General features: G+C 25.8%; 4 protein-coding genes across 6 annotated transcripts; 1 reads left to right on the top strand and 3 right to left on the bottom strand.

Annotated features, from left to right (window-relative positions):
* Positions 1-6,125: 6,125 nt before the first annotated feature.
* Positions 6,126-8,377, bottom strand: OCT59_003671 (uncharacterized protein; the record flags this gene model as incomplete). Of its 3 annotated transcripts, XM_025325062.1 has the most annotated exons (5): positions 6,126-7,249; positions 7,320-7,650; positions 7,728-7,921; positions 8,018-8,096; positions 8,165-8,377. In XM_025325062.1, 5 exons carry the CDS (start codon positions 8,375-8,377, stop codon positions 6,126-6,128), a joined length of 1,941 nt encoding a protein of 646 aa, XP_025183120.1. The 3 variants fall into 3 exon arrangements, with proteins under 3 accessions (XP_025183120.1, XP_065996468.1, XP_065996467.1); XM_066147798.1 differs by lacking the exon at positions 6,126-7,249 and having other exon boundaries at positions 7,640-7,650; positions 7,736-7,921; XM_066147797.1 differs by lacking the exons at positions 6,126-7,249; positions 7,320-7,650; positions 7,728-7,921 and having other exon boundaries at positions 8,007-8,096.
* Positions 8,378-10,656: 2,279 nt separating this feature from the next.
* OCT59_003670 (uncharacterized protein) lies at positions 10,657-11,172 on the bottom strand (the record flags this gene model as incomplete). Its single annotated transcript, XM_066147796.1, has 4 exons — positions 10,657-10,701; positions 10,773-10,900; positions 10,978-11,045; positions 11,114-11,172. The coding sequence occupies 4 exons, from the start codon at positions 11,170-11,172 to the stop codon at positions 10,657-10,659; spliced, it is 300 nt and encodes a 99-aa protein (XP_065996466.1).
* Positions 11,173-11,765: 593 nt separating this feature from the next.
* On the top strand, positions 11,766-14,106 carry OCT59_003669 (uncharacterized protein; the record flags this gene model as incomplete). The annotated part of the gene is made up of 6 exons (XM_025329653.2): positions 11,766-12,695; positions 12,784-12,989; positions 13,058-13,683; positions 13,758-13,812; positions 13,881-13,984; positions 14,072-14,106. The coding sequence occupies 6 exons, from the start codon at positions 11,766-11,768 to the stop codon at positions 14,104-14,106; spliced, it is 1,956 nt and encodes a 651-aa protein (XP_025183121.2).
* A 7,276-nt stretch (positions 14,107-21,382) lies between these two features.
* On the bottom strand, positions 21,383-22,189 carry OCT59_003668 (uncharacterized protein; the record flags this gene model as incomplete). Its single annotated transcript, XM_066147795.1, has 5 exons — positions 21,383-21,414; positions 21,504-21,566; positions 21,638-21,682; positions 21,758-21,805; positions 21,955-22,189. 5 exons carry the CDS (start codon positions 22,187-22,189, stop codon positions 21,383-21,385), a joined length of 423 nt encoding a protein of 140 aa, XP_065996465.1.
* Between the last annotated feature and the right edge of the window lie 4,625 nt (positions 22,190-26,814).

The raw sequence follows: 26,814 nt of genomic DNA, 5'->3' as shown, positions 1-26,814 counted from the left end.
CGTCAATTGCGTCATTGTGTCACCGTGTGATTGTGTGATTGCAGATAGTCGTACAGAATATAATATTTAAGCCTAACCCTTAAAAAAAATTCTAAAAAAAAAGTTTGCCGTCATGCCTTTTGAAAGCCTTCAAGAAGTTGCTAATGATTTTGAAAAATTACTTGTAAATGATGAAGATTGTAATGTAATAATTTACGTAGGTGAAAATGAAAATATGAAGGAAATACATGCACATTCATGTATTTTACGTATTAGGTCCCAATATTTTCATACAGCACTCTCTAAGAAATGGTCTGAAAAGAAGGATGGTAAATTTATTTTTAGAAAACCTAATATTTTACCTCACTTATTTGATATGATTATAAGGTAATGTTAAATTTATATTAATATTTTATTTAATAATAATAAGGAAATAATTTTTTATATTAAAAATTTTATTTACAAAAATTTACAAAGAAAATATTCGAAAAATAAAGTAATGTTTTTTTTTTTTTAATATTTAGATTTATTTATTGTGGTAGAATTGATTTGGAACAATTACAAGGACCTGAAATCTTAAAACTTTTGGTAGCAGTGGACGAACTTAGAATTCAAACATTAATCGACCATATTCAAGAATATTTAGTTGAACATCAATATGAATTTTTACAACAAGATCCTATTGAAATAATTGAAGCAGTTTATCAAAATGAAATTTTTACAGATTTATTAAATCTTTCTTTTAAAAAAATTTGTGAAGAACCGGAAATGTTATTTAATTCTGAAGAATTTATTAATTTAAAACCAGCTTTATTAGAATTACTTTTGAAAAGAGATGATTTATTATCTGATGAAATAGTTATTTGGGATAATTTGATTAAATGGTGTTTGGCTCAACATCCTAATATTTCACAAGATCCTACACAATGGAATAATGAAGAAATCAAAATTATGGAAAAAGAAATTAATAAATTTATTCCGCTTATAAGATTTAATCATATTTCATTAGAAAATTTTGTTACTAGAATATATCCTTTCAAAGAAATAATATCAAAAGATTTAATTAATAATATGCTTTTGTTTTATGCTCAAAATAAGAAATTAAATGAGGATAAAAGACCTCTTAGACAATCAAGGTGTAATATTATTGATTCCGTTATAATTAATCAAAATCATATGGGAATTTTTGCAAATTGGATTTATAGAAAAGAAAAAATCTCTGGATATATTCCTTATAATTTCAATTTACTTTATCGTGCTAGTAGAGATGGTAATACAGCTACAGCATTTCATGAAAAATGTGATAACAAAGGTGCTACTATAGTTGTAGTTAAAATCACAAATTCAGAGCAAATAATTGGAGGTTATAATCCACTTACTTGGGATACTTCGGGTTGGAAATCTACTTATGATAGCTTTATATTCTCATTTTTAAATAAATATGATTTTAAAAGTGCAAAAGTTAGTTATAGTAATGGTAATGCAAAATCTATAGGTTGTCGTGCAATTAATGGTCCAATATTTGGTGGTGGTTGTGATTTATGTTTTTATAAAGGTACTTGGTATAGTTTTATAAATGGTCATAATAGTTCTTATCTTAAAATTGATATACCTGGTAGTTTTAAACCAGAAGATTATGAGGTTTTTCAAGTTGTTAAAAAATGATTTAGTTTAAACAAATTTTTTTCAGCTTAGTAGATTTCTCGTATAGTATATAGTAAAATTTGTATAGTACATTTTATATTTTATTATTTAAAAAATAACTTACCAACTAAAAAATATATATGAATATAACGGAAAAAACATTTTTTTTTACAAAAATAAATCATATGTTATATGTATATTATGATAAAATTTTTGACAAATTTACAAATTTACAAGTTTTTGATTCTTGACTTTACGTTATATTTTATAGGATAAAATATATTTTTAGGGTTTTTGGTACGAAATCTCGAAAATCATTTGAGCGACTGACACAAGATCGACAACAAAATCTCGACAATCCAATATCTTGTAAATATTACATATATTGCAATAAATTATTTTATTAGAACACATCAACAAATTTGTCGATATAATGACTTGTCAGAATTTTGGATTGTCGAGATTTTGTTGTGTCGATCTTGTGTTAGTCGTGCAAAGTGACTGTCGAGATTTTGATCGGATATCATTTTTAGATAATTGAGTGCCTGAGTTATTAATCATACAAAGTTAATATTTTTAAAGTGGTTTATTGTCTAATAAGAGAGCCATAATATGTACATAAATGAAGTTACGCGAATGAAATAGAATTTCATCCAACTTTTTTTTTTTAAAAAAAAAATGGCTTTTCAAAAATCTTCATGTTGTTGGCGATTATGAAATTACTTGAAAATGATGAAGATTGTAATGTTATTATTTACGTAGGCGAAAATAAAAATGAGAAGGAAATACAAACACATTCATGTATTTTACGTATTAGGTCTCAATATTTTCGTACAGCATTCTCCATGAATAAGAAGGATGGAAAATTTATTGAAATTATTTTATAGTAATATTATAAATACTTGTATAGAATAATAAATTAAATATTACAGCTAATATTATTTTTAATATTCATATTTATTTATTGCAGAAGGATTGACTCAGAGAAGTTGCAAGAACTTGATAACTTGAAGCTTTTATAACTTTGAATTCAAACCTTAGTCATCCATATTCAAGAGTATTTGACTAATCACCATCAAGACTTTATCAGATCAGTGATTTCTGATTTTGGTATGTGTTGTCTTGCGAATCAAAGCCATGCAGATAAAACATTAGGTGTCTTACCATTTGTCGCACCAGAAGTTTTAAAGAGAAAAAATATTTATGTAGATCATTCCTTTTTTAAGTAGTGCGCGTAAGAGTTTCATAAATATTGACCAACATTATCGTAATTCTGGCTGAAAAGATGATCATTATTCTTCGAAGCCCAAATCAAAATAATCAATATATTTGATTATAATTATTATGATGATTTAAAAATTATTTCCATACGAGATATCAATGATTAGATTTTATCCCGTTTAGCTCTGTATCATCTCCCTGTGGAGCATTCTTAGCATTAAACAGAACGAGTTTTCGCGCCATTAATGAAGTATTGGCAACTAGTGCGAATTCAATTTTGCGTCAACAAGATCAAGGCCATAAAGATGTTGAAAGTCAAAGATAAAAAGTATGTTTATGCTTATCTTAAGGATGAAGAAGGTTTAGGGAAAGCAATAGAGTTATGACACTGGAGAAGCTTGGATCATTCCATCAAAGAAAAAGAATTTTAATAATTTTATTTCAATGGAGACAGCACAAAATAATATTCCAATGGGACAAGTGCAAAAATTCCAAACAAATTAGGAAGTTGTCGATACGGTAAATAAATATAGACAAGATGTCTTGTTCGAAGAAACACTAAAAATTGACTATAATTTATTTTTATTTATTTTTATTTTAAAAATTTAGACAATGACGGGAGTCATACAAAAATGGGAGCTGAGCAAAATTGACTCTATAACGACAGATCTTCACCAGAATTACCACCAAATTTCTATCCCACGTGATCATGGTAATTAGTAAAATGTCAGCCCGTATCACACTTGTCTGACTTTCCCTTCTTCATAAGAATTCTGGTGACTTTTTTACAGTGCGTAAAATCATATTTGTCACCCATTATTTGTCACGCGTTTAATTTCTTGAATACCAATAATGCCGGTCAAAGTCACGTGTATATGACCAATCACAAGAAGCTACGGATATTATAGAAGTATTTCGTGAAAATAAAGATGCAACGAAGAAACAAGAATATTCTCCAACGTCAGGATGGTAGGAATACCTTGTCAGTCACGAAGGATCATACTGTTTGGAAGAGGCCTCTGTAGATTTATGTTGTTTCGCGTCCACCGGCGATTAAAACAGGGAATAAAAGATTTTAAGTGATGAATTGAAGAATTACTGTACAATAAAGTAAATGAAGAATGCTAATAGGCAAGAACGAATAGTAAAGAATATAAGGGTTATATATATAGACGTTATAGATATACAAGATTAGTATAGGATTGTCCGTTAAAGTGCCAATTAGCGGCGCATCTATTGTGGTTAGCACAATAGTAGATAGTTGTCTATTTTATACTGTTATGTATTTCTTTAGTTATAATTTGCTTTATAAATTTTTTACAAGATAATTTAATAAAGTAATGGGTATTACTAACAAAAAAATATGGGATCCGGTCAAAATCGCGACGGGTCAAAATCTCGAATTCTAGTGCTGGTCGAAAATATCACGCGATTCCGCATAATTCCGCATAACTCTGCATAACGCGGGCCAACTGTCGGGATTTTGACCCATTCGGGATTTTGACCCGTCGCGATTTAGACCCATAACCAATTTATTATCTTGAATGTTATTTTTGTTTTCGTTTTGAAAAAATATCATAGTTCTTTAATTTTTTTTCGCTATTTTGTAGTGTCTGGCTTAGGTTTCCCTAGATTTTACAAATATGTATTAGAGAGGTAGGTTAGAGTTTAATTAATTTGAAGGATTCTTAAATTTTCTGATATTTTGTAGATGGAAATATTAAAGTGAAAAAGTTCTTTTGATCTTATATACTAAACATATTGCATGACTTTATTCGAAAATTCTGAGAATATTATGTTATTACTCAACCAATAAAAAGATATGTAAAAGTATTAGGAACCAATAGTTCTATGTGATGAATTTGTAAAGAAAATGATAGAATTTATTTTAAAATACTCAATATTTTGCCCAAATTATTTAGGTAATGAAATTATAATACAAAGTTTAAATACTGCAATAAAATAAGTTTTCTTGCTCTATCAGCTTCCAATCGGGTAGGTACCTGATTGGCCAGCGTTTTACCTGTGTAAAGGTTTAGAATACTAATTTTGACTTTGACATATAATATAATATGGGGATGCGTTGAGGTGCGTATAAATTTAAACTATTTCTCAGGGTTAAACATGACCATATACTGTAATAAGTTTATTTTGGATCCAAAGAGTAATAAGAAGACGTTTGTTTAAAACTATTAAAAAATATTAAAAAACGTTAAAAATTTTTTTTTTATTTTATTGTAGAGAATCGGTTCCAAAGTTGGAAATCGGATCCCAAAAGAAAGTTTCGATTCAAAACTTTCCACATTGTCACATGTTATTGGTGGTGATATCACAAGTTTCTGCAAAGTTTAAGGGTACAATTAAAAACCAATAGCTACTTCATGATTTTGCATATACTATCAGAAACAATACTTTTCAAGAAGTTATTTGTCATAACGAAAAATTAGGAGAAATTGATGAAGTTATTTAAGATCTTTTGTTTCAATTTCTCAAATACAATATCAATTTTATAATTAATTTAATAAATGATTCCTAGATTTCGAAAAAATTATTGAAATATTATAACATTGATGTAACATTTTTGAAACATTTTTTGCAATCAAAAGTATTTTGATCACCATCGCAAATATCGCATGAAATGTTATTACCTAAGATAGTAAGTGGTACGTCTATTTGGTGAATTTTTTTTAACGCTGGAAATTTCGAAATACTGGCAACTCTTATAACAAGTTAGATTTTTTCTTTTCCGATTTACGACATCTGATATTATTTAAGAAATGTAACGAAGCGTGATATAAACTGGTGGACGCAAAAAAAAAAGGTTTGATCTCCATCCATTTAACATTAAAGATTAAAAAACTACTGATTATTTGTTGCGATATAAAAAAAATTTTTTTTTTTCTTGTTATATAAAATATATTAATACAAATTATATAAAGATAATTATTATAATATTTCTATATTTAAAATTAAATAAAAATATACATATATTACTATAGACATAAAAATTTATATAAAAAATCTATTTTGCATTACATAACTCTAAAAACATTATATAAAAAATCTATATTGCATTATATAAACTCTATAAAAAACATTATATAAAAAATCTATATTGCATTACATAATTCTATAAAAACATTATATAAAAAATCTATATTGCATTACATAAACTCTATAAAAAACATAACTGCGTAAATTATTATTTCAAATAAATCTAACTTAATTAATTTTAACTAAAAATATTATAAATGCAATAAATTAAATTAATCTTATATGAATTACTTTTTTAAGTTTTTCAATCTATTCTGAGCTTCTTGATCTCCTTGTTTAGCAGATTGTTCAAACCAGTAAATTGCTTTATTTATATCTTTACAAATTCCATCCCCTATTTCATACATATCACCAAGATTATATTGAGCATCCGTATCTCCTAAATCTGCTGCCTGTTGATATAATTCAAATGCTTTTTGTTTATTAACACTAGTTCCAATTCCGCAACTATAACAATATCCTAATGCTCTTATTCCATCGATAAATTCTCCTTCAGCTGATTGTATAGATAATTCAAATGCCTTGTTATCATCTTTATCAACACCATATCCATTCATATACATTATAGCAAGGTTATATTGTGCTAAAATATTTCCTAAATTTGCTGCTTTTTCATATAAAGAGACAGCTTTCTTTAAGTCTTTTTCAATCCCCATGCCTCTTTCGTAAAAATAACCAAGATAATTTATTCCTGTCGGATAATTCTTATTGGCTACTTTTTCATAAAATTTAAAAGCTAGCTTTTCATTTTTTTCGCTTCCATAACCAAATTCGTAACATAATCCAACATAAAACTGAGCCAATGTATGATCTTGCTCTGATGCTTTAATAAATAGGTCAAACGCTTGATTTAGATTTCCACTAGTTTCAATTCCTACGTAATTAAAATATCCAAGTAAGAAAATTGAATCCAAATCATTTTGATTATTTAACAACCAATTATAAATTTCTTGCGATTTTACACTATGATCATTATTAATATAATCAATAATATAATAGGTTACTTCTTTTCCTAAATTAACTAATTTAAAGATATATTCTACTATTTTTTTAATTACTATCTTTAAATTCTCTTTTGATGAAATACTTTCATCAACTATTTTTTCATTTGTTGTTATAGAGATGAATATATCTTTTTCCATTCCATTGTATGAATTACTGACACTCGAAGCATTTGAAGAAGTAATATTATTAATTGGATTAATTTCTAGTTTATCCGATAATTGAAAGCCTGATTTAATATGATGATTTCCTGTTATACTAATAGGTTTTGTAGCAGTCATTATTGCTTTTAAACTTTTTACTACCTGGCCTATGGTTGGTCGATTATTCGGCTCACCATCCCAACAATCTAAAAGGTATATATAATTTAGTAAGAAATAAATTATAATATATTGAATAAAATTAAGAACATTATTTACCGATATAAAGTTTTATATAATTCTCAGGTGTATCAGGAATAGGACTTTCTCTAAGACCTTGTAAAATATCTATAGCCAAATCAATATTATATTCTTCAGTAGAAAAGGGAGATTTACCGCTAGATATCTCCCATAACAATACACCAATACTGTAAATGTCGCTCTTTTCATTATATGAGAATAATTGTGTTGAATTTTTAATATTTTTTGGATCGACGTAAGGAATTATTCCAGATAATATTAATTGTTTGGACGCTAATCCAATTCTTTTTGATAACCCACAATCGGCCAACTTTATTGTGTTTTTATGAACCAATATATTACCAGGATGCTATTAATTATATAAATATTTAAAATTAATAATAAATTTAAAAAATATAATTGGCTATTTGAAATTAATGTAATTACCAAATCACGGTGTACGATCCCTTCATCATGTAAGCACGACACGGCACAAGATAATTGGTACGCCATGTTGTATTTATCGTCCCAGGTAAGGTTATTGAAATTTTTCTTTAAATAATCTTTAAGAGTGCCAGAATCGGCATATTCCATAACTAGTAAATGTCCTTTTAATAATTCATCTTGATTATCTTGATTATCTACCAAATTAAAGAAATAATTAATTTATTATTATTACGTTAAGAATTGATCGAACAGCGTATTATGAATATTATCGTTGGATATTTATATTATACCTGAATCAAATTTTGCAATTCCATGAAACTTAATAATATTATCATGAAATTGTATTTCTCCTTCTCTTTGAAGCTTAAGCTAAATATAATAAATATAAATTTAATAATAAGTATATATAAAAAATTATTGAAGTGAAATTATCTTACTTCATGAACTATTTCTTTGACAACGACGTCATTAAGATTAAAAAAATATTTCAATGCTATGTATTGTTCTGAATCTTTCCGATTCGCACGATAAACTTTTCCGGATGAACTGGAACCAATTTCTTGAATATTATGAAAATCCTTGCATTCATAAGTCCAATTATCCCATTCATTTTTATGTTCGGTGTCTTGTATTTCACTATTATTAGACATTGTAGAGTATGGGAGTATGGTAGATAACAAAGAATATCTTTTGTACAAATAGTTCATTTTATAGCTAAAATTAAGCAGAAAGGAAAGAAATGATTTTTTGGTTTGTTTTTTATTTTGCTCTTTCTACCATTTATAAATGAATTCAGATACAATCGTTACAACTAGCCAAATGACAGAGAAGGATACTTTACAAAGAACATTCAAAACAACATCCCATCTCATTCATTACGTGGCATTTTACGTAGTGATCATCGGCACCGTCCGTTGAATAACCTGGTGGCTAAACTTTATCCGAAGTCCCGTGATTTATAATTCTGGCCAGCACTGTAAATTTGGCCAGAATTACAAATATTTTCAGCATTTTAACCGGTTAATTTAACTAATTAATTTAACCGGATAATTTAACCGGTTAACCATAATAAAATAATTGTTTATTTTATGCTATAGCCTACAGCACAATGATGTAAAAATTGGGCCTGTGTAATGGTACAGCTTATTTTAATGACAAAAAAAGCTATTATAAGAATGGAATTCTTTATCGACAAAGAAAAGCTATTGAAAGAATGGAATTCTATTTTCGGAAAGGGGCTATAATTATTTTGTGGAAATTTGGAACCATATTTTTGATATAGATAACTAATTTTTTGCTTACTACCCATAGTTAATTTTTTTGTAATTTTTAGATTTATATTATTTATCTATTTATAAAAAAAACCAAAAAAAAATTTTTTCATCAAGTATGTTCTTTTACGATAAGTATTGATATAAGTTGTTTATAATAATTTTTTATTAGAATCGGAATTAGGCTATCAGATTGATGCTGCAGTGCTACACTAAAGCATGATTATTATTTTTATTATTGAATTTTTTTTTTACAAAGTTTTTTTCAAAGCTGCAGTGTCACTGTAAATACCAATTTTAATTTTGTTTTTTTACATTATTTTTAAATTTTTTCTGCACTTTCATTTTTTAGGTTTAAATCAGATTTGATGATTGGATTGAAGCTGCAGTGCTATTGTAAGTGCCGATTTTTATTTTAACTTTATCGAGTTTCATCAACAATATCATTCATCAGTCAATCGTAAAAATTTAATCAACAACAGGTAGAGTCGCGACGTTTTTTTATTTATTAGATTATGTTAAAAACCGTTTCGCAACGTTCTTTAACTGTTTTAACAAAAACGTTGCGCAGTTTAGAGTTCTTAAAATCATGGGGACAAATTCTTAAATTTAAATCAGTCCAGTCCAGATTGAAAAGACCAGTCTTTTTGGGACCGGACCGGACTAATCCAACCCTAGGTGTTTTTTTTTTCGTAAAAAAATTTTTTAGCCATTTATTTTTCAGGTTTGACGATCAGGTTGAAGCTACGGTGTATTTATTAGTTTTACTTTTCTACTTTTCATAAAAAAATTTTTAGCCATTTATTTTCAGGTTTGACGATCAGCTTGAAGCTACGACATTATTTTTACTTTTCATAAAAAAATTTTTTAGTCTTTATTTTTAGGTTTTAGATCGGATCAATGAGGCATTTCCTTTCCGATTTGATTTTTGCCTTTTGTTCTAATTTTATATTCATCTTTTAGGATTAGATCTGACTAGTTTGATGCTGGTGCTACAGTAGTAATGAACCACATTTAAAAAATCTTTTTATTATTAAAAAAATAAAAAGAAACATTCATTTTTGGCCAGATAGTTTGACGGATATCAAAAACCTTCGACCTGTACGGTCGAAACCTTTAAAAAATTTTCTTTTTCTACTTTTTTTTAAAAAAAAAAAATTTTTTACCCCACCGTTTTCATTGCATATAAATATAAATATGTATATAAAATTGAACAAAATTTTTTTGCATAACGCTTTTCCTAATTTGATCAAAAAAATCTTTGCTTACTAGTAGAAATTGCATTAATCGTTCTATTATCAAATGCAACAGTGGAAAGAATCTTCTCGCACCAAATTCTCAAGAATGAATTTTTAATTTTCGTTAATAAATTGTAAATAAGCATTTTTAGTGTAGGACATGTAAATATAATGACATTTAACATTTTAGTAATAAATAATTTTTTTTTCGTGCGTGCATATTATAATTTTAATTTCATATATAAAGCGTATATAAAAAAATTTTTTTTGCGTTTATCTTTCAAATTTTGTTTAAGCGGAAAATGCGCACATGATTTTAAAGTTTGCGCAAATGCCATTTATATATAATATGCGCTTTGCACCACTATCCGGAATAATAAATACAACTTGGCGTACCAGTTAGCTTGTGGAGTGTTATGCTTACTGCTTACACAATGAAGGGATCATACATCGTTGATTTGGTAACTATTTTAATTTAATTAATGTAAATTTTTTCTTTTTATTATATTTATTAATTATGTATATATATACTTTACTTTATTAGCATTCTGATAATATGTTGGTTCATAGAAACACAATAAAGGTGGCCGATTTTGGGTTGTCAAAAAGAATTGGGTCATCATCCAAACATTCAAAGTTATTTGGAATAATCCCCTATGTCGACCTAAAAGAATTGGTAAGCGAAAAAAGAATAAAAATTCAACACAAATATTCTCATTTAATGAAAAGAGTGACGTTTACAGTGTTGGAGTAATGTTAAGCTATAGAAATTTCGCAAGGTCTCAGAGAAGACCTTATTCCTGATACTCCTGAAAATTATACAAAACTTTATACTGGTAAATAATATTTAGATTTCTGGAATGGAGAACTAGTTAACCGTCCAATTATAAAACAGTTGTTAGAAAAATTAAGAGCAATGATTACAAAAACAAACATGACAACAGAAAATTATCGACTTAAATCAGGTTTTCAACAAGAGTTTAATACTTCAAGTGTCAATAATTCATATCATGGGGAATTGTCTCGGGTTATTCAAAATTTTGATAAAATGAATACAAAAGAAATAATATCTGCAATATCAGCAAAACAAATAATTAGTAATGAGACTATTTATCTCAAAAGGATTGGAGTGTAATAATTTAACGAAGCTTGTTTTATTATGAATTTTACATGCCCAATTATTTGTGCATTATTTAATTGTTAAACAAATTTAATTTGTGTTTCCGTTATCTTCTATGATGAAATAATAATTACGTCAAATACTTAAAAAATACTTCCCCTAGTTGATCAACTAACTAAATAAGTAAAAAATAATGCCGATGCATCAATTGCACATCGCTATGGCATTTGCTCTTCGATAAAGTATTTTCTAAATTTAAAACTGACTTTTCCGCGGAGAAAATCCATATAATCAACGGAGAATTTTATCCTTTTTAAACCTTATCATTCAATTATAAATAAATATAAATAACGTTTTTTCCGATTTTATTATTTAATATCATCTATAACACAACAATTAAAATAATATAATGAACCTTGTAAACGATGATTCTTTTGATCCAACACCAAAATTAAAATCTAGTCTTATACCAATTAAATTTTTTTCTTTTAATACGGCTGATGAAAATTGTGTTTATTGTGAAGAAGAATATAGTAGGAAGCTTTTTTGTCCTTGGAAAAAATATTGTAAAAAATGTTACGTATCGCATTATGATAGTACAAATATTATGATGTGTGTACATTGTAAAAAGTCGTCGCAAGGAACTTGTGGGAATTGCGTGAAAACTTTAAATTTTATGCATAGGAAATATTCCCATTATTGTAATTTATGTATTAAGCCATTTCAAACAAAGGATAATTTTGTATTATGCTCAAATTGTTATCTAATTTCATTTGAATGGATAGAATCAACCTTGTTTAAAAAGCAAATTCTAATTCTTTACTTACCATGGTGGCATGACAATTCTAATTGTGATTTATGTCATTCTGAGTTAACATTTACATCAGATTGTCAAAAGTATTGTGGGAATTGTCCTATGTTTTATACCGGATGCAGATATTGCTTAACAACAAACATAATTTTTGGACTTACAGGTCAAACCACATGCAAAAAATGTAAAAGAATATCACTTATTATAGACAGGAATGTATTTGATGATTTCTTTCTTGATGATATTTCATATGGCAACATTGATAACTTAAATTTAGAGATTGCAAATATTATAAAAAGCATTGATAGGGTTTTTGAACCATTAACTCTATTATATTCTATTTTTAAAAAAATAAAGATTGCAATCCCAGTTAGGTCGATACCATATTCTGAATTTAAAGATGTAAAAGAAATAACAAAAGGAGGATATGGTATTATATATAAAGCAACTTGGTTAAATAATAATAAAACTGTCATTTTAAAAAGATTTGAAAATTCTAAAATTAATAATAAATATTTCTTAAATGAGGTGAATATTTTTAATATTTTTGTGATTAATTTTTTTATTAATTAATTTAGTCCTTAATCTTTGGCTATTAAATCTTAAAATTTTATAGTTAAGATCAAATCAACAGTGTTTTAATAAATTTGATAATTATATAATTAAAACTTATGGTTTTACAAGAGATCCTGAATTAGAAGATTATACATTAATTATGAAGTATGCGCCAGAAGGAGATTTACATAAGTATCTACAAAAGAATTTTACAAATATTACATGGAATAATCAAAAACTATTTATTTTATTGCAAATTACAGAAGGGTAATTATATTTAAATATAATTTTTTATATTATTGAAATTTAAATTTTAACTTCTTTTTTTCATTTAGACTTGAATATATTCATAAAAATACATTTGTACATCGAGATTTCCATAGCGGAAATATATTACTTGATATAATTCAATGGAAAATTGGGGATCTAGGATTATCACAATCTACAAATGGCGAATCATCAAATAATGAAATATACGGAGTTATACCCTATATTGCACCAGAAATATTTAAAGGGTCTGCATTTTCTAAAGAAACTGATATTTATAGTTTTGGCATGGTTATGTGGGAACTTACAACAGGTTGTAAACCTTTTGCTAATGTTGAACATGACCATAATCTCATTTATAAAATTCTTGATGGAGAACGACCAAAAATTACAGAAGATACACCAGAATGTTATGCCACTTTAATGAAAAGTTGTTGGGACCCTAATCCAAAAAAAAGGCCTTCTATAAAAGAAATTTATTCAAATTTACGTAAGTGGTCTTATAAATACGTAGCAGAATTTGAACAAGCTGAAGTAAAAAGAAACAGATTGATAGAATCAAAGATGATTGGTCCTGAATTTGCTGAAAAATGTCACCCGGAAGCCATTTATACAAGTAGACCATTAAGTGATATAATTTCTAAATGTTCATCCATTAATTCATCCTCAGCAATTTCATTTTGCGATAAACAAGGTATTGCTAAAAGAGTTAATTGCAATTGAAAATTATTATATACAGTAATCTTTAAATGAATATTATTTTCTTAGATTATAATTATAATTATATTTCGAAAGAAAAAGAGCTTGACATAGACGTTGAAAGGTATTTGTAATTATATTTTGAATTTATTATATTATGTACTAATTAATTGATTTTTAATTGTAATTTAGTTTATCATCACAAGATATAACAATTCAAAATTCTTCAACCTCTTTAAAAAAGAGAAACAATGAAGAATTAAATTCTGAAACCCAAGACAATAGTAATAGTGGTGGTAAATATTTATTCATTTGCTTTAATGATATTTATTTATATTTTCTTTTAATATTATTTTAATCAATTTTAAAATATTTAAAAATAGGAAAACGTGTTAAACTTTTAAATGACATCCAGTAGTTGGAATACGCACGCAAGATATATAGTATATTGAATGCCGTATTTCTATAATTATTTATCAATATCCATCCATATATATCATAAATTATATTTTTAAATATTCATTGATTTTTTATGTATTATTTTTATTTTTAAGAAATCAATTTTCGCTTTAAATGATTTATAGTATCTGAATTATTTAATGGAATAAAAGTTTCGATTTTTAGATAAATGGTTTTGATTGGGTCTTCTTCAATATTCCAGTTATTTCAGTTATTTCTTTTATGCAATCAACTTTTAGATTGAAACATAAATGTAGCATATCATATTCAACTTTTCTGGTATTAGAAATAATACTGTATAATTGAAAAATAAATATACTTTTTTATTTTTTTTTATTCTAAGAAGAGAAAATCAGAATTTAAAAAAAAATTGTCATATTTAGATTACCCATATAAATAATTTGAATTGTGTAACATTGAAAAGTGTGATATTCTTGCGCCCGATCTATTTCGTATTTATCATATCATAATTAAGAAAATCTTTTAACTGATACATTTCCGGTTAATTAAAATTTTAACTGGATTTTTTTTTATTCTAATAAATTAATACTAACAAAAAAAAGTATATTAATTGTCAGTTATTACCACTCTCTTAGTTAACCACAACTAACCATTTCTATTAGATAGACAATAATAATTTTTTTTTATTTTCGGATTTTACCGTAAAAACTGAAACTACCTTTTTTAATAATTTTTTTATCCCTTTAACCAAAATTTTTTCTTATTCTTTTTTTATTATATTTTTATTGGATCGGAATTTATCAAAGTTTTTGGTTAACCCAAAAGAATATTATTATTCTTTTTTAGTTTAGATCGGATCAAAACTATAATCAAATTAGAACTATGTCCTACAAATTTTTTGATGTTTGATGAGATTTTTTTAGTCAATGATATTGTTTCTGACTAATAAATTCGTGTAAAAATTTTTTTAGTATCAACAAATTTTTTTTTAGTTAGTTTGTTTTTATTTTTTGACTAATAAATTCACATAAAAATATTTTTTTTGATAAGATTGTTTTTAATTATATAGATACATAACAATATTCACCTGCATATTATTTTATTTAAATTAATTTATATTTTATTACTCTCATAATCTAATTATTAATCAAAGTGAGCTTCTAATTGTGACTAAAAATTTAATATTATATAGTAATACTACTACTCCCGGGTGCAACTGCTAGTTTATATATAAATTTTTAATAGACGAGTGATAATCGGGTTTTAATTGAAGAAAAAAATGCAAGATGCATGAATTTACAACATTAGAGATTTTTTTGATTTTTTTTCATTTTAAATCAATTTAAAAAAACTTTTTTTTAAAAAAAAGAATTTTTAAAAAACTTTTTAAACTTAATAAAGAAACTTCTTATATTATTTAAAAAATATTTTTTTTTAAGAAGTGGATTTTTTTTATTAATTATTCTTGCACTCCAGAGTAAAGATTCATTTTTTTAAAAAAAAACTAGGCGTAACCCGTCGCGTTGCGCCGAGGATGATACTTGGCCATTAAGTAAGAGAGTAATAATAACACAATTATATTTTATTTGCCATGCAGTGTGAATAGGTCTAGTTTTTTACTATTATTATGATGGGATTAGTAGAAAATAAATATAATAAATTACACAATTTATATGATTATACAAATAAAAATGAATTGTGTACAAGTGTCATATAGTATATGAAATATTATTATTAAATGTGAATTTTATTTATCACACGAAACAAATGTTGCAGTACTGTGAAATTTACAAATTCATTACAAAAACAATTTTTTATAAGTAGTTTATTGTTACATTGTTACAAAAAAAAATCTTTTTTTTTTATCTTAAAAAATTCCATTGTAGCATTAAAAAAAATTACACCCTCTAAAAAAAAATATCTCACTAATTATTAATATGAAAAAATAAATTTCCAGAAAAATTAATTATAATGATCTATTGTTACAAAAAATGAATAAATAAGTAATAATGTTAGTCTATTATTTAGTTTGATACAAAAAAGTATTATTATTAATAATAAGAATCGGGAAAAAAGGTGGCACCGCAACATCGATCTGATCACTGATCCAAACCTAAATGGTGAAAGAATGTATTTGGGAAAAAAAAATTCAGTTTGGAAGAAAAAAGTCAAACAGAAAAAAGAAAAGGGGAACCGGAAAAAAACAAAAAAAATAAAAAAATCCAAAAAAATAAAAATGAAAAAAATTTGTGGTAAGGAACAAAGAGAAAAATTGGGTTAAAAAAAGAAACCGAAAAGGAAAAAGAAAGAAAAAATAAAAAAAATTTGAAAGAAAAAGAAAAAAAAATTGGGGGGAAAAGAAAAGGATAAAGAAAGAAATCGGTTTTTTTTAAAAAAAATAAGCACCAAAAAAAAATTTTGAAAAAAAGGACAATAATTCGGTCCAAAAAGACTGAAAAAAAATTCAAAAAAAAATTAATAATATGGTCAAAAAAAAGACTGAAAAATAATATAAGTCTTAAGATTATTTAATAAAAAAAAAATAATAATAATTTTCAGTTTTGGAAAAAAAACCAAATCTAAATGGAAAAAGAATAAAAAGAACAAAAGAAAAATTTTATAAAAAAGAAAAAAAAGGAAAAGAAGGTGTTTCGAAAGAGAAAAGAGGATTTTTTTTAAAAAAAGAAAGAACCATTTGTAACTGGAATTGGGTTAGATGTACAACATGACTTGCCGATATCAAGCGGGTCTTAACTCAAGTCTCAAGATCTTAAGACACAGCAGATCATATGAACAAAATGAATCACATACTAAATAAATCACAAATTTTTTTTATATTTTCAATACTTTAATTTTAGGAGGAATTTATATAAATGAGCCAAATTAAAATATACTTATTTACTTATAATTACAAAAATCTTGCTTTTTAATTACTATCAAATATCGGATTGTAAGTAAAACTGATACTGATACATGGTACAATTTCTTTTATTATTTACTCAAATATGCATATTTAACTCAGCTCACCTATGCCCAAATTACTCTAATTAATATTAATAATATTGTATAAGAAATTTTTTTGATCTCCTTTCTTCTTTTTCTTTAGTGATGAAACATTTGATGAAATCTTAAATGAGGTGCACGTGTAAAAATTTCTTGCAGACTTACTTCTCGATATATTGTAGTACAGAATCAAGTTTATGGTATTAAATATTATTCTAGACCATGTCACGTTTTTTATGAAATAGGAAATGATGGACCAATTAATTTTTTACTTCATAAATAACGAATAACGTAACATTTTAATGGTATACATTTAGATAAGTCTATGGTTTTTTAGAAAATACGGTGTAATAAACTTAACGAAATTGATAGAGGGTTGGGAATAGATAAAAATGTTAAAAAACAACATTTTGGTAAAGAACGGTTTATTGATAAAACGCGAATATCAAAAACTAAGAAAATACTTCGATTTCAAAATCATATTTATTTTGAGGTAACACAGTAGATTACAGTAGTGTTTCGTAGTTTTATTTTTATTATTATTTTTTGTAATTATAGTTAGGGATTAAAACCGGTTAAGGTTAACCGGTTAATTAACCGGTTAAGGCGGTTAACTGGTTAAGACCTCTCAAAAAACGGTTAACCGGTTAATTTAACCAGTTAAATTAACCGACTAATTAACCGGCTAACTTAACCGGTTAAAATACAGATCATCCTAAATTAGTAATTCCTAGCCAACTTCTAACTTTAACTTTACTAGCATTAACTTTAATTTTGCCCACCCTAATAGATTCGATGATAAACCTGCAATCTTATATTTTAATATAATATATTGCATATGATATTTATAATTTAACATTATTTATGTTAAAATATTCTAAAGTTATAACCTTGATTTATGCAGAAATCAGCATATGATCAGGTATAGTATTTTAAATAAGAAAAAATGCAAAAATTTGAATACTACAGTGGCCATCAGAATTGGAATGGAATTTCGGATAGAACTAAAAATATAATTAAAAAACTTTTCAACTTAGTGCTGATACCGGTGACTACTGCATGACTGGGTAGTAAGTAATTACAATATATTGTATGTAATTTTTTACTAATGTATACATTTTAATATAAATATTTACCAGAAATTACTCTTAAATAATACTATTTAGTTAAAAACACAAAAATTTATCTTTAAACGCGTGTTAAAATACAAAAAATAGGCCTCTAAACACATGTTAAAATATAAAATTTATATATTAACCGGTTATTAACCGGTTAGCCTCATTACAAATTAACCGGTTAATTAACCGATTAATTAACCGACTATTAACTGATTAGACGCTCTAATTAACCGGTTATTAACCAATTAAGCTTTTTTTTGACGGTTCCAATCCCTAGTTATAGTAGTAGTAAAAGGTGTTGTGGTGGGTTCTTATACAACATTACCGAAGTTCATATGAATGGTAGTAGTTATGCGGGTAATCTATTTGGATGTGCGGGATGGTAGATAGTTCTTTTGAACGTAAAATCTTAAGTCCCTAATAATATTATAGTATAGTTCGATCGTGTTTTTATGGCAAGCGGTAGTGGTCAAAAGTGCGTAGCAAAACATAGCGTGTACACGCTACAAAACATAGCGTATACACGTTATCTTTTACGGTGGGTTACCCCTGTTCTGTTGGATTAACCTGTCAATTTCAGGGGTAACCCGCCATAAAAAACAGCGTGTATACGCTACATAATTTAACGTGTATACGCTTTATATTATAACGGTTTATTAATTTATTTTGGACCAAATTTTAAAATTTTCAAGGGATTGAATACCCGCCGCTTCACATATATCAGGTACCCGCTGCTTCACAAATCGGGTACCCGCCGCTTCACATATCGGGTAAACGCTATTTCACATATCGGGTACCCGCCATTTAATTTTTTTTTTAAAAAAAATTTTTTTTTTTTTTTTTTTGATGGATAATTTCGTTAAAAACTTTTATTTGATAGAAATTTCATTGGAGAATTTTTTTTTAATAAGATTTTTTTTTTTTTGACGTATACATGATTTGTTGGAGCAATTTTTTTTAACAGGAGAGATTTTTTTGATAGAGAATTATTTGAGATTTTTTTTTTTTTGTAGAAAATTATTTGAAGAATTTTTTTAATAGAGAAGATTTTTTTTTGATAGATAATTTCGTTAGAAAATTTTTTAACAAGTGAAATTTTTTTTGATAGAGAATTTTGTTACAAATTTTTTTTTAATTGAAGGAGTTTTCCTTAATAAAGAATTTCTTTTGGGAATTTTTTTAATAGGTGAAAGTATTTTTTGATGAAGAATTTTATTAGAGAATTTTTTTTTAATAGGGGGATTGTTTTTGATAGAGAATTTCATTAAAGAATTTTCTTAAATAGATTTCGCTGAGAATATTTTTTTTTTGATAGAAATTTCATCATAGAATTTTTTTTTGATAGATAATTTTGTTAGTGTAAATTTTTTTAACAGGGAGATTTTTTTTGATAGAGAATTTCGGTAAAGATTTTTTATTTTAATAGGAGAGGAGTTTTTTTTTTGGTATAGAAATTCTTTTGAGAATTTTTTTTAATAGGTGGTAAGAATCTTTGAATTTTTCTTTAATCGGGATATTTTTTTTGATTGAGAATTCATTAGAGAATTGTTTGTTGAAAAATTTTTTTATTTTTTTGATGGAGAATTTTGTTTAGAAATCTTAATAGAAAATTTTATTGAAAATAGTTTTTTTTTAATAAGTGTATCGAGAATTTTGGCTTGAAAATTTTTTTTAATAAAGAATTTCATTAGAGATCTTTTTTTTTATAAAAAATTGATTGGAAAATTTTTTATTAAATTTACAATTTTTATAAATTTTTACTTCTCTTCATCTTCCCATCACTTCCTTTCATCTCCCATTGCTCCTTTTCGTCTCCCATCATTCCTCTTCGTCTACCATCACTCCTTTTCATCTCTCATTATGTCCTATTTCTCCTTTTTGTTTCTTATCACTTCTCATTACTCTTTTTTACTCCCTTTCATCTTCTATTACTTTCCATTACTCCACTGTTATTTCATTTTTTTATTAGCATCTTTCTCCTTGATCCTTGATCATTGTAATTTACTTATCTTTTTTATTTATTGTTATTGTTAATTTTATTTGTACACTTCAATAAAAAAAATATGGTGATTTTTTTCTTTAAAATCGTAAATGTGTGACTTAAATTTTAATATTTGTCAAATAAAATTTCATTAAATAAATAATTATCATTATTGATGTTTATCAAAAGTTAATATGCTGACTGCCAGTTCTTATAACGGGTACCTGCCGTTTCTTATAACGGGTACCCGCCATTCCTTATAACAGGTACCCGCCATTTCTTATAACGGGTACCCGTCATAACATATAACGTATATAACGCTATGAAATATAGCGTATTAAACGCAACAGGTTACCCCTGAAACAGACAGAACAGGGGTAACCCACCGTGAAATATAACGTATACGCGTTACAAAACATAGCGTATACACGCTATGTTTTGCTACGCACTTTTGACCATGGCGGCTTTCCATATGTTCTTTACTAAATGTTATATAATGTAGATCATTCCTTTTTTTGTAATTTTTCTTTAAAATGACAAAAAAAAAAAAAAAAAAAAAAAATTTGATGGTATACATTGGAATATTCTTGAATTTATAATCAAGCGCTTATGAAACACTTTATTAAAAAATCTGATTTAAATCCTATTTGTCTTACGTAACATGTTTATTTACAAAATTATTGTATATCATCATATATATAACTTTCATATCATTTGTTCCACTTTTTTTTGATTTTTGGTTAACTCGAACGCGTTTCAAAAGAAAAAGTGACGATTCTTTTACGTGGTTAATAATTAATAAAATTACAGTTTTTTATGTAGATAATAAAATACCATTTTTAATCGTTAAACTTTTCGCAATTAAAGCTTTTTAGTTAGACGATACAAAATATAATTTTCAATTTTCATATTCCAGAAATTCTAAACTATATAATTCATTTATTTAATATACTAACTACAAATTTTGATGAGACCCAATTTTTTAACTTTCATTTGCTATCATGCATGAAAATGAATAAGTAATAAAAAATTAGGTTAAGCCATTAGCCATTATTCAACGATTAAAGTTCATATAAAATTAATCCATCTATGGTTTAATATAAATATATTTGTATGTTAAATATTTATAGATCTGCATAATAAGTAAAAAATTTGGGTTTAAACATTATAATTTAAAGAATATGATTGATATCAAGTTCAATTTCTTTGGTGACGTATCCGTATATTGAAAACAAAAATTAGATAAAAATTTTATAATGTTGACTAATATTTTATAAATGTATATTTGCTTACCTTTATCACGAGGTTGGTTAGAGCGCATATTAATATCTAATTCAATTTCTTTTGTAAAGTAATCTATAAAATCATAAAAATCAATTAAATTATGAAATGAAATATGTTGTTTGTTAATATGTAATTTTATTTACCATTATTTTCATTTTCAAGAAATTTTCTTTTTTTAATACTTTGTTCTAAATAATTATGAATGTGAATTAAATAGTAGAAAATATATTAAAAATAATAATTTATTAAATTAATTACCATACCATTGTCATTACTATCTTCAACTGAATCATCTTCAAACTTTCTTTTACCTTTAAAACAATATTAATTATAAGTAAGAACATAAAAAAACCATTAAACAAAAACTGAATAATTACTGATAATAATAAAATGGATCTAAAATAAATAATTAAAATTTTTCTTATAATAAAAATGCGTTGTAATTAATAAAATTTGTTACCGATAGATTGACTCCTTGAACTCCTTAAAGACATTGCAGATTGAATCAAGTGACTTAATGGTCTACTCTTATAAATGGCGCCTAAGTGATTAGTTATTACAGGTCCAATATCTGATGATTCTATAATTTTAGTTGGATTAAAGATACTTTCCTCCCTATGTATTTTATCAATTCTACTGAATATATCATTAGCTGTTGGTCTATTATCCGGATTAAAATCCCAACATTCTTTCATTAATTCAACATATCCTTTGGGTGCATTTGTAACAATTGGTGGTCGTAAACCATCACATATTTTGATTATAAGTTCTATATCATGAATTTCATCCCAGAAAGGTCTTCTACCTGTCATAAATTCCCACATAATCATTCCAAAACTATATATATCTGAAGCTTCAGTATATTTTTGTCCTTGAAAAATCTCTGGTGCCATGTAAGGAATAATACCATATTTCTCATTATCATTATTTGATTCAATTGCAGATCTACTTATTCCCAGATCACCTATGTACGACTCAAATTCATCAGAAAAGATATTTCCACTATGTAAATCCCTGTGGATAATTTCTACCCTGTGCATTTCTAGAAGTCCATATATTATATAAAATAATCTACGCAGTTTTATCCGCCAATTAATATTATAAAAGTTATTACTTAAATAATGTATCAAATCACCTGAACTATAATATGGCATGATAATCATCATATCTTTAGTAATAGGATCTTGAGTAATTCCAAAACATATACTAATGCCATTAAATGTATATCTATTTGATAAAATCTGATAATATACCTTAAACTAAATAAATAGAAAAATATTAATTTATCATCATCATGTTGAAAATTAGAAATATTGTATGGACTGTACCTCGTTCAGTTCCTTGGATGTAATGTTTTTAGAATTATTAAGTTTTTTGAGAACAACTGTATAATTATTTTTACGAACAGTAGAGTAGTAGTAATTATGAATTGGACCATCAACCCAAATAGCTTTGTAAATTTTACTAAATCCTCCTTCGGCAATAAATTCTATATTTTTGAATTGATCATAGGGAACAAATTCCAATATCCTACAAATTTTACCTTTAACATAATTAACTCGTGTATTTCTGATAATGTCATCGATGACTTTGTTCCCACTTAAATTAGATTTGAATATTTCATAACATAATTTACAAGTTTCATGATTCTCACAATTTTTACATTTTTTAAATATACTTAGCCAACTTAAGGAAATATTGTCAGACATCATAAACGATATTTATATTAATTGTTTTGTTATTTCAAAAGATATATAATTTATTTGTAGCGTTCAAGAAAACCTTCTAGTATATATATTTAAAGTAAGGAGTTCAAAATCCTAAAGAATTATAGTAAACAATTAATCTAGAAGTTCATTATGGAAAGATTTTGAATGAACTCCGATTAGAATTCCATGAAAGAATAAAAGAATTCTACAGATGCAGTGATCAACTTAATTGTAAATTGTCGCGTGATACAGGTTACTATAATATCGTGACTCCGTTTTTTTTCCATTAAAAGCAAGTATTTACTGTTTGTGTAACAACTCTCGTAATAATAATTCCTTTATCCTTAGTCATTAAATTTCAAAATATTGGTTGAAAAATCGATATTGATTATTTTTATATATAAGATTTTTATTATTTTTTTTAAAAAAATTATCATGAGTGTATAAAAGCAGAAATGAAACAAGTTGATAAAAGATTCAAATAATTTAAAATTTAATTATATTTTTCACCCAAGCGTAAGTTCTTATATACTAAATTTTAGTTAAATAGCGTCCAAGATCTTAAAAAAAGTGTAAGATAAATTTCATAAAAAAGTCCACATAATATTAATAAACAAACTTTATAATAATTTATTAAAAATTTTCTTCCTTTACTTGATTTTTTTTTCCCTCTTTCTACAGCTACAAATATAAAATTTAATTATTAGTAAGTTTAATAAAAAAAATTATATAGATTAAATATTTTCACATATATTTGTAATTTATTGATTATCATCCATTCTATTAAAAGTTTTTTGAGAAAATTATTCATAGATCAAAAATTAAAAAATATATTCTTGTTTGAAGTAATATTTTCTAAGGTATACTTCAAGGGATAGTTTTCCAAATTTCAAATTTATTAAAATAGCCAAATTAGATCTTGGACTCAAGTCGAGCCAACTCGAGACTTGAGTTACACAAGCACAAATCCAAGCCTCTAAGCTAAAATAATCAAATTTTTAACCGGCCGCCTGTTCAAAATTACTTTATCAATTGATTTATTAATATTTAGTTTTTTTTTCATTTTATTTATTTTCGTGATTAAAATCTTTTTAAGTGTAACACTAAACAGAATTCCATTATATAACATGCTATATTTCATTAATCAGTTACAAGATAAAAAAAATTATGTTAAAAAAATAATAATAATAATAAAACGTTTAAAATTTCAACGCAAAGTAGGTAGGGGAGTGGGGACAGATAAGACAGACATACGCCTCAGAAAGTTGATCGCAAGTAATTTCGTGAAACATATTTATCACCACGAACTTTCAATCATTGGCATTACAGATAACAGAGATAATACTTTAGGAACGGGAACTGTTAGAGCGTCCGAAGCGTTATAATCACAAAAAAAAAAATAAATATAAAAAAACTCTCTAAAAAAAATGTATCGCTGCATTATTAAATTTATCATAAATATTAAATTGTATGTTAAAAGTTAATGCCGCGTTGCAAAATTTTCGATTTATTTCCATGTTGTATTTATTACGTATTGGCTAATTGAGCGAGTCCCTAAAATTTTGGGGTGTATTTCATTGATCAATTAAGATCAACATGTGATACGTACTAAAGTTAAATTATTGGGTATCAGGACATTTTGCCGAAAGCCATTTCGCCGAAAAATAATCTCTGGCCTGAGTTATTTATAATTCTGCATAATGTTGGCCCTATTTTTCGGCGAAACGTCCTTTCGGCGAAATGGCTTTCGGCAAAATGTACCGTAACCAAATTATTGAACGCTACTATTTTGAAAATGACAATAATCAAAATAATATATATTTCAGATTCAAGTGGGTTAATTTTATAAGTATTTAATGTTTTTATTTGTTTTTATTTAATAATCTTATTTATTAGAAATAAAGAAATGACAAATTTTTCTATAAAAAAAAAATATATATATATTATGTGTACTAACGTGTAAAAAAATCTTAGCATTTTAAGATTTTATAAATTATTCATTCTTTAAAACAAAAGTAATTGATATAAATATGACCCACAGAATTCCACCAATAAGTCCAAGAACGATACTCCATAAACGTCATAATTATTTCCTTCAATGAATCTCATCCTAGATTCAGCAGGAAACCATTCATTTAAAAATTCTTCATCAACAACTTCATTAAGATTACTACTATGTAAAATATATTCTATTGAATCGGCAGCTTTAAACTTTCTCTTGCTATTAATTTTAGCTAAAATTCCAATCTCTCTGAATTTTCTTTATATTCTTATCTTTTAATAAACAAATCTATCTTGTTTATAATATCGCTAACATCCAAGTTAAACTTATCTCTGATATATCTAAATTTTATTTTCTTTTATGACTTTATAATTTATCATTTGGAACCTGCTAAAATTAAATAAATCTGTTTGCATAAGATTTTAAAATTCTCATGATTCTTTTATTTGTTACAAAAATTGTAATTCCTTTTATAGAATTTCATTACCTGAAAAAATTGTCATTTAATTATGCATTCGATAATCCTATTGTTCTTTACATTTTGCGTAATCCTTTTAAAAGTTTAGAACTTATGGAATCTCTTTGCCATAGCTTGTTAAAATGTGAAAAAGGAAATTGTATACATGTGACTTTTGGCCGGCATTATTGCGTTAGGAAATTAAACGAGAGTAACAAGTATGATTTCACACCTTGTAAAAACCAAAGTTCCAGAATACTTATGAAAATGAGAAACGCGAAGAGTGTAACGCCTAGCAGATCACGTGGGGAAGAATCACACTCTGAATATCGCCGAAAAATTTTGATCAAATTAATAAAGCTTAATAAAACTCGTTACCTTCAGTTATTCATATTTATAGAAAAAATATTTTATTTTACTTTATTGAATTTTATTATTTTGTTTTGTTTTATTTATTTAATCTTATTTTTTTTTCTTGTGGTAAACTATTTTATCTTATTTTATTTACTTATTTTATATTATTTATTTATTTATTTAAGTTAATCAATTTTTTTTTATTATATATGTTAATATTCAAAGTTCAAACCCACAGCTGTGGAATGTATTCAATAAATCAATACTTAATCAATTTATAATTGGATAATAAGAGTAAAAATATTTTAAAAGATTTTTTGGCATTGGCGCTTCAATGGCTTTACTAAAGGTATAATTAATGATGTAATTGAGATCAATGAATCAAAGATTTTTTTGCAAAATAACGATTATATTGATTAAACTGATTTCTTAACAAGATACTGTATTTTTTTTTAAAATAATCAGGGAATTTTTTTAAAAGAAGTAAAATAATAATTATGCTCAAAAAGAAAACATTTTACAAGTATATTAACCAATCTTTCCCTAATTCAACTCCACGATTCCTTCTATCCATGGTTTCCGAACTACTTTGCATGTCGATATGTCAAATGATCTCAATTTGAGATTTGGGAAGTTTCAACAGTTCCTGTCCGGCTGTCCATCATACCATTTGGAATATTTATTTATAAAATGTTATTTTTATTTTTAAATTTTTATTTTTTTTCACATGCTTGATAATTCAGTAATTGTATTAATGTTCTTTTATGGCTTGTAATTTAATTAAGATATGATATCATA

Source organism: Rhizophagus irregularis, chromosome 12 (assembly GCF_026210795.1).
Source record: "Rhizophagus irregularis chromosome 12, complete sequence".
NCBI lineage: Eukaryota > Fungi > Glomeromycota > Glomeromycetes > Glomerales > Glomeraceae > Rhizophagus > Rhizophagus irregularis.
The sequence above is the reverse complement of the archived record's forward strand: the minus strand, read 5'-3'. Positions and strand labels throughout refer to the sequence as shown.